The sequence below is a fragment of the Sinocyclocheilus anshuiensis genome, unplaced genomic scaffold, assembly GCF_001515605.1.
Source record: "Sinocyclocheilus anshuiensis isolate Anshui unplaced genomic scaffold, SAMN03320099.WGS_v1.1 scaffold2, whole genome shotgun sequence".
Classification (NCBI taxonomy): Eukaryota; Metazoa; Chordata; class Actinopteri; order Cypriniformes; family Cyprinidae; genus Sinocyclocheilus; species Sinocyclocheilus anshuiensis.
In genome coordinates, this window is record NW_015542337.1 from 947786 (window position 1) to 957447 (window position 9662).

The 9662-nt window shown below is 34.1% G+C and overlaps 1 protein-coding gene across 1 annotated transcript in view; it reads left to right on the top strand.

Annotated features, from left to right (window-relative positions):
- The window catches only part of LOC107691135 (pleckstrin homology domain-containing family A member 7-like), a 124973-nt gene that overhangs the window by 59083 nt on the left and 56228 nt on the right, over positions 1-9662 (top strand). Inside the window, exons 5-6 of the mRNA XM_016489620.1 lie at positions 2845-2962; positions 5469-5573. Coding sequence (XP_016345106.1) covers positions 2845-2962; positions 5469-5573 — 223 coding nt within the window. The remainder of the gene's footprint in view (positions 1-2844; positions 2963-5468; positions 5574-9662) is intronic.

Sequence of the window (9662 nt, forward strand, 5' to 3'; positions counted from 1 at the left end):
TTGAAAATAATACACAATAAACATGTCTGTCAAAACGATCTCAAAGGAGGCTTTTATTAAGCAAATCATGTAGTGAATTACTCATCCACTGTTTTAAAAAAAAAAACTAGCTGGGTTTCCACAGGCAGGGTCACAATTTATTTACAGTTTATGAAGCTAAAGGTTTTTTGGTTAAGGTTCATAATGTAGAACATTTTTAACATTGTATGCTGTATGTGCATAGGTAGCTAGCAAACAAGGAATACAGCTGTTAAGCTAACAGTCACATTTAGCTGAGTAAGATCATGATTGAGAAATGTTGGATACTGCTGGAAATGCTGCTGTGGGGTATCCTATTGATTATTTTAGGATTTTTTATTAATATAACTGATTAAGTAGTCAAACTCATTCCATATCAGCAGAATAGTGTGGTACAGAAAGTCTATGTCCATAAAACAGGTTCTGAATGAATTATGTTACTGATACCTAATGGTCAAAAGCAATAGCAAAAGTAATAGGTCAATATTATTAAATTGAAGACTGATTTTGAATAGCTAGTATGGCTTGTACACTATTTTGCCAAAAGTATTGGGACAGCCCCTTCTAATGAACAGGTTTGACTACTTTAGTAATTTCCATGAGTACAAATCTTAATGTTTAATCATATAATGCTATTCTAGGGAATTGTGTGCTTCTAATATTATACCAATAGTTTGAACAGGACCCTTTTCTATTCTAACACGACAATGCCTCTGTGTATAAGGCAAGGTTTGTGTTTGGTGTGTTGTGTTTGGTGATGAGTTTTTGGCTCAAGGTCTGCATTTAAAGTCACACCAGAGGTGTTCAGCTGGAATTAGGACTTGGCTTTATGCAGACCAGTCAAGTTCTTCCACACTGACTGAATCAATCCTTTTTTTTTTTTTAATCTTGCATTATACACAGAGGCATTGTCCTGTTAGAATAGAAAAGGGTCCTGTTCAAAGTATTGGTATAAACTTAGAAGCACACAATTTCCTAGAATATCATTATATGCTTGAACATTGAGATTTATACTCATGGAAATTACTAAAGTAGTCAAACCTGTTCATTGGGGGGGGGTCCCAATTCTTTGGGCAATATAGTGTATGTTTGGTGCGGTAGGGGGCCCAAACTCATATTCTTTCATAGGGCCCAAAATTGCTAGCGGCGGCCCTGGCTAAGTTACCCCAGTTTTAGTAACAATATCTGTGATGGTTTGGTTGAAAATATGGTTACAGTCTGTATAGGAAGTGTAACTTTCATGTCAAATTCCTGAGAGGCATGAAACATACTTTTTGTCATGAATGTCACCATGCAGAGCTCCCGTCAGTCTTTAAATGTCATGTTTTGCCACAGACTCAACTTTATCATATGCTAGCACTCAACTATACTAAGACTTCTGATCACATAGGAAGAGGATTTCACTTTTACACTGATGTGAAATTCTGGAAAACAACCTGAAATTCTAGCCATTGCTATTATAATGCAGTAATAGTATGGTAATTATGGGGAGTATGGGCTATTATACTAAGGCAGACATGGCAAAACTGTTATATGGCCTTGATTGTGCTGAGAAGTGGTTTTGTCTGGGTTTTTTTTTTTGCCTCATTAGTAGTAACCATTTTTCATACTTACATAATTATTTGTGTAACATAAATGTTTTTTTTTTTTTGTTTTGTTTTTTGCTATTTAAGATGTTTGTATGTGTTTTTTTTCTTCAGGTTTGCTGTGTGCGGTTTGTGCTGCTGCACAACTTCAAAAAATATATATATTTTTAAATTATATATCAATTAGGTCTGTCAAGCGATTCAAATGTTTAATCTAATTAATTACAAGATTGGCAATGATTGGCAATTAGTTAATCTCAATTTTGGCTAAGAAATTACCCCTAAAAGATCATTTAAAATCATTATGGTGTTAAATGAGAACATGATTGAATAGACAAAAAAAAAACAGATAAAAAGTAGCTTTAGAAAGAAATATTTAGGTTCAAAATTGCATAAATAATGATAATAAATGGGTATTTATGTTTTTTTTTAATGAATGCTGAATTATGAAATGATTTTTTTAAATAAATAAAATTACACTCTACATAGTAAACTAAAACCAAGGTTTTATTTTAATAAAATAAAGCTTATTCATTGTTGACAACACCCTCTTTATAAGCACTTTTTCTTGCCAGTTTGTGAAGATGGTTGGAGCGTTCCAAACTCAGAGCAGATGGAGATATTTGTCCATGTGGAGCAACAGTTACTGCTCTGAGACACTGAAAACAATGAATCATAAGCTGCTTGCGTATAAAAGTTGCTGGGAGTGCTAACACAAACATTTCACGGTCACTTTATCTGCAACTTATTCAATCAGTCCAACGAAGCCAACTGTTATTTTAGTAGGCAGTCTAATGGCAGCTAGTGTTATAACAAACAGAAGCTTTGGTTTTAAAGAACTTGTTTTTTTCCTGAAGTGTCTCTCCAGGAAGTCTGACACTGTTTCTTATAAATGGGAAAGCATGTTCGAAAAATGTCGGAACATTAGTTGAAACGTTTCTATGATTTTTACTCCTACTTGTACATAGTTTTACAGCTTTATAATTGTTTGGCCCTCAGTCTTTTCTTCCAGTGCTTGAGTTCTATTTGCACTACTTTCACTGTTGCTATTTATCACTGATCTATCTTATTTTCATTCTGAAACATGCAGCAAAAATATTTAATTCAATTGCAGCCTTTGCACTAAGCAATATCAGGATTTCAGTTTTATTCTGATTTAAATTGTGCAGCCTTAATGAAATGTGTTAAATGTAAAGCCATTTAGCAGCATAACGTAACATAACCGTGTTCTCCTCTGCAGGACTGGCCGACACATGCTGAAGCAGCAGCCACAGTCGACCACACGGCCCTCCAGCATCATTAGTGAGGCCTCGACTGCCGTCACTTCTTCAACTCTGGACACCACTTCAGGCTCAAAGGTCAGTAACAACCTGATCCTGTTGGACAACAAAACTAGTCAAATGGTAAGAAAATAAAACTGGTATTTTATAGAGATAGAAGTAGAAGACACTACATAGAATGAGACGAGCAAGTTAGCTTGACAAGACTCCTGATGCAGAACATTCTCTATGCTTGGTTAGCATCTGTCCTGGTAATTAGAGTGTTTATTCTTCTGTGCTGATGCGTCAATTCCCAAGTGCTGGTGACAAACACAGAGTGATCAGAGCCCTTGACTGCCATCTCTGAGCAGACACAGAAGACCAATGAAACGGCTTTTGATTCGGATTGTGAGTGATTTGGTGCATATCTGTGTAAGGATGCATTGTTTGGGATGCACATGAGCTGAATAACATGCTTTTTTCCCAGATATATAAAAGAATGATCCACCCAATAAGTACAATTTCATCATTTTTAGGACAGTTCCAAAATTGTGTAAAAGAAGTATACTTTAGCATACTTTTAAAAAAGAGTGCTTATTATGGAAATAATTGACTTTAAAATAAAATACTCAGGTGCAAACTGAATATAATATTTTCAGACACTTAATTGCATTTTATTTACAATTAAATAAAAATGTATTATAGTTTATATTTCTATTAAATATGGTTAGCTGAACTTTTTTGACCCACTTAAATAGGACTTCAGTACATCTTTATGTAATTTCATAATTACTTCTGTTGTCAATGAAGTGTACTGCCGAATGTACTGACATTTTTCTATAACTTAAATGTACTTTAATGCAATTTTTATTGGCACTTGTATGTCATGTATTTAAATATATCATAAGTACACATTTGTAATGATGAAGTTGCATTTTAGTGCTTTTAAAATATATTAACTTGACAAAATGATTTAAAATGTACTTTAAAATAAAACTTAATTTGACTATTACAAAGTACACTTTTTAAAAATGTACTGAAGTGTGTTAGGGAAACAGCTGTGAACGTGTACTTTTTTAAGGTACATTTAAGTGGCCTTTTGTATTTGAAATACATTTATTTCATGCTAAGTATACTACAAATACATTTTCATATTTATGTACTTAATAAAATGTCCTGCAATTGTACTTTTAGTATAATAAACTGGCATACTTAACTGGTATACTGCTAAATTGGAACAACTAATTTTGTACTTGATACACTTTAATTGTGCAGAAGTAGTGCTGATGTACACTTAAAGATAGACTTAATATATTTTATTGTGCTAAAGTGGAATTATTGCAAGTATACTTCAGGTACACTTTAAATATTTTGTATTTAAAGTCCGATATTATTCAAAGATCAAACAATCCTCATCAAAAGTGACATTAAAACACATTTTAGACTTAATATTAAGAAAAGTTCATATTAGTTATCTGTCAGTAAATATGTTAATAGATTTGAACTATACTTAGTATGAAATAAATGTATTTTAAATATATTACTTTTTTACTAGGGTATATTATCTGCAAATACATTTTTTTTTTAAATATACTTTCAAAATTTAAACTACACTACAAGTGCACATTCAGTGCAAGTAAACACACAAGGGTTTTTTCACAATGGGTATTTTTTAGTGGAAAGTAGACGTTTTTGAAGAATATTTACGCGACTTTTCATACAGACCATAGTGACATCTCTCAAGCTCTGGAAAAAAAAGAGCATTTTTGTAAAATTCTGTCTGCAAATGCAACATATACACAAGCATAAATGGAAATTAATATTAAAGTGAATAATGACTTTGATTTTAGCTTGTTCCTCATACAAAATTTGGACCATCTTTATGATACTTTTTAGGATATGTTTTTCTTTTTGGAGCATTACAGACTTGGTCACTGTGAACTATATTTGTATAGAAAGAGCCTGAGAGGGACTGAATAATTACAGTATTTTAATTCCGTTATTCCTTAAAAAATAAAATTAGAAGATATTTGAATCCATTTGTAAATCTTGTATCCCTCACCGATATTTTACATGGATTATTGACATTGATCTAAAAAATAAGACCTTTGCTGTACAAAAACAGCAGCTGTATGATATGATAGCTAGCTTATCGTTTCATAACAGGGGCTTTGATAATACTATAATCATATCATCATATTACCTCTCAGAGTGCATGTGCAAAAGTAACTGAAATGTTGTGACGACCGAATGCCCTAGTTTGATTAAAGAGACACGGAGGAATGCAGCAGCTGGAACGCTGCCTGTGTCATCTCATCTCCTGCCTGCATTTGGACTATTCTAGATGAATGAGTGCTTGTAGCTCTTGTCGTTGGCAGCGATGGCATGCAGTGGTGATGTATTAGTTGTATGAGTGCTCTGGCATGTGTGAGTGGTAGGCTGTATGTAGGCTTATGTTGCTTTGCCCACAGAATGCCAACGGATGGTGTGTAAGATCAGCTGTGCACCCCTGGCAGATTGTCCAGACTAATAGTTGATGAATGAGCTTTCAATCCCCCTGGTCATCTTCAGTTTATGTGTGTGTGTGTGTTGGTGTGTGATATAGGGATCCAAGTCCAGTGGAAGGGTTCATAGCTTTGGCAAACGGGATCATGCCATAAAGCGGAATCCCAGTGTTCCTGTAGTGGTACGTGGATGGCTCTACAAACAGGTAAGAGAATTTGACCAATGCTTGTTTATTGATTAACCAAACATTTGCTTTCAATTAGAGGTCGACCGATATGGGTTTTTCACTGGCCGATGCCGATATTTAGAAATCAGGGCAGCCGATGGCCGATATATGATGCCGATTTTTTTGGCCGATTTTCTTTTATTTTTTTTTCTTCATCTCATAAAAGTGAGTTTCAGTAAATGATTATTGCAGGGTACAATATAGAATTAGTAGTAGTAGCCTAATTCAGAGTAATAATACATGGCTCAAAACTTAAGCACCTTCTCAAAACAGTTCTGAAGCATGCTTTTGTTTATGTTTGCTGACAGACACCAGTGTTTCCCACAGACTTGCAAATGCAAATTCAATGCGCTGTTGGAGCGGGTTTCCCCGGTAACGGCTGTAATCAAATAAGCACGCTTTCGAAATGGTCTGTTTTGCCCTGCCATCATTAGCTGAAGCTGTGTGTGAACAAGAAACGGTTGCAGAGTGTGAGTTGCTCCGTCTCTCACGCAGCCAGAGAGAGATTCTCCGGCGTTCCACAACAATGCGTAGTTGCCCGCAGATGCGCCTGCCTATAAATCGGCCTAATTTGCAGCACAATTAGCCGATGACGAATTATTAAAATATGCCAAAAATCGTCCGATTAATCGGCCAGCCGATCAATCGGTCGACTTCTACTTTCAATTTATACTTTACATTAGGGCTGCAGCTATCGATTATTTTAGCAATCGAGTATTCTACCGATTATTCCATCGATTAATCGAGTAATCGGATAAGAAGTCATTTTTCTTTATTAAAGAGCAATGCTAGATATACAAGAGAAAATAAGATAGGTCTCTTAAAATAAACAACTAATTTGTTTCCTTTTTAGAAAATTTTACATTTTTATTGCTGAAATAGCAAACATTAATAACTGTGAAAACTAAACCCATTTAATTGCCAAATTACATTCAAAATGCAAATACAAATATATCAATAAAAAAATTAAAATAAAATTATGAATAAAAAAGAAAATAAAGAAATAAAAATACAAAAATCTATTTCACATTACTTTAAAAAGGTAAACATTACAACCTAAAATTAAGGCATAAATCAAGAAATATAAAAATCAATTTCACTTTACTTTAAAAAAGGTAAACAGTACAAACTGAAACTAAGGCATAAATCAAAATAATAGTAATAAAAATAATAATAATACCTAAACATTGCATTTATGTCGTACAACTTAACTTTCAAGTTTCAGCCTAACTAAAGCTCAAGCATGACACAAGCCTTCACTGTCTTCTTGGAAGGCTTTGTGGCTTTTGTAAGTCAGTGGACAGGAAAGTAACTTGGAACAAGAACAAGAGTCCATACACAATTTCTAAACACATTTTTCTGCAACATGAAATTAGAGTTATTTGGAGAATAAACCCTCTTAAATGTCTCTCTACGTACTGGTGTGTGTGTGTGTGTACAACTTGTTTTTGATATCTTTCATATTCTGTGTACTGGTCAGTTCATAGCACTGATTGAGTTCAAATTGATTTTTACATTTTATGGGCATTTTTACCTTTATAAAGCCTTTATTTTTCCAAAAGTGAGCATTATCTTTTGAATCAAATTCTTACATTTAATCAGTCAATTAGAATAATAAGACATTTGGGCTGTTACCAAACAAATTATATCAATATCAACAAAATTCATCTTTGCAATGCCGAGGAAACAGAAGCTGCATCTGAAAAGGCATTTAGATGTAGGCCTATTTACCCTATTTAATTCAGCTCAGAGGGACATGAATGTATTTAACCTGCAATTACAAATGCATAAATAATATTTAGTTATTTTAAACATAAAACATTGAATACTGATATTTACAATTATTTTACAAATGAAAAGATACTTTAAAGGCACAATATGTAAGTTTTCGCCATTAGAGCTAGCATTTTCAAAACAATAACAAAGGCGAAGCTTGATGACGCTATGAAGGTGGATTTTCACGGATGAGGTAATTAATAAATTTTTTATTACCTGTACTTTCCACAGTTATTCAAACAGCGAATAAATTATACAGAGAATGCGAGCAAAGAACATTTACATTGTTAAAGAACATATGACTGACTTAAGTCTAGCGCGAGTTTAAGCACTCTCAGAAAACTCCCCTTATAATTAGTAAAGCTGTCTATACACGGTTTGATGAATGAATCTCTTATGTCATACGTACATCTGCACTTGTTTATGATGAGAGAATTTGCGCGAGAGCTGAATTCAGTCAGCGAGTGCGTGCACTGATTGGCCATTGCATTCATAAGCTCAACGGACTCGTGTGTGATTGGTTATAATGCGCAACACTATAAAAACACATAAAAAAAATCATGGTGCAACATTGAGCAGATCTAAATTTAATGCTGCGGTCAACACTTTTCATTTCATTTTCGTTTAATTTGCGACAGCTGTAATGGATTTAGTTTATCTGTGCAGCATTTGTGTCCGTGTGTTGCCATAGTTTCTACAAGCGGAAACTGAGGATATGCGGATATTACATAATTGATAGGCGACAATGACCAGGGGCGAGTCATTATTTAAAATGGGAATTCTCTGGATTTACAAATCCTTGGGAACTTTTGGGATAACATAAATACACAACTGCATGAAATATATCACACTGTGCAAGTAGTTTTTGCAATATTTTATTACGAAAATCTTACATATTGTGCCTTTAAATGTGAAATTAAAACCGCCAGTAGGTGGCAGCAAGTCCCTGTTAATAATGATTCATTGCTATTGAATGAATCATTTAAACGGTTGATTCATTCAGGAACAAAACACTGTCATGTTGCTCAGAGACGCAAAACAGTGCTGTGGCTGTGTTTGGAACTATTTTTTGTTGGCGAAATAGAGCACTACAGGCAATGGTGTCTAAAACGTAAGTCTCTTAATATTAACTTCTTGTTTATTGAACTGTTGCATAAAATCAGTATCACATTTGTAATCATGCTGATTTTTAGAGGTGGAAACTGGCACTCTTCGTGTGACAAGTAGTTACAGTAAATGGACTAAACGAAGCCTTGAGGCAAATCATTTGCCTTGATGATATTTTGTAATGGAGTAACTCGACTTACTCGAGGAATCGTTTCAGCCCTACTTTACATGACAGGTTTTCAGCCTTTACACAGCAAAAAATGCTTTTCTTAGATTTTTTGTCTTGTTATTTATATACAAAATATTTTCTAGACAAGTAAAAATTATTGTCTTGTTTTCAGAAAAAACAAGTCAAAATTAAGTGAGTTTTTGCTTGAAACAAGCAAAATAATCTGCCAGTGGGGTAGCCTAAGCAAAATAGTCTTGTTTTCTGTTTGAAATAAGATTATTTTGCTTACTCCATTGGCAGATTATTTTGCTTGTTCTAAGCAAAACCTCACTTAATTTTGACTTGTTTTTTTCTGAAAACAATAAAATAATTTGTACTTGTCTAGAAAATTCATCTTGATTTAAAGAGCAGGTCATATGGTATTTTAAAGTGTCCTAATATTGTGTTGGAGTCCCCTACAACAGGTTTAAATGCATCTAAGGTCAGAAAACTGGCCAAGCCTGCTGTGATTGGCACAGAGAGGAGTCCATGAGCAAGTTAGCGCACGCTACCATTGACAAAGCACCTTTGCATAAAACAATAATATAGTGCTCCAATCCGTTCTTATAATAATGACATAAAATACAAAAAACACTTATTCAAGCGAATGCCCACAGCTAAAGTTTAGCTGCTAAACTGTGAACACTTAAAACAATAATGGTGGATACGTTAGCTGAGTTCTAATGTGATTAACTGATGGAACAATACAGTTTGTAAACCAAAATATGTCTACTGTAATGTTTGAAGAACGACAGACAAAAGACGCTCTGTCTTAACTTTTAATCAGAATGCAGAACAGCTGTATCACAGGCGCACCAGCCTACTTGCTCGTCTCTCCTGCATTAACCCTATAGCTGCCGGTGCAGCAAAATAAACAGAAATTTCACAATTATTATAAAGTCTGTGCACTACACTACATTCTTTATTATTAAACGAAGTAATTAGAACGGCAGTCTACGTCTACATTAATCACATTC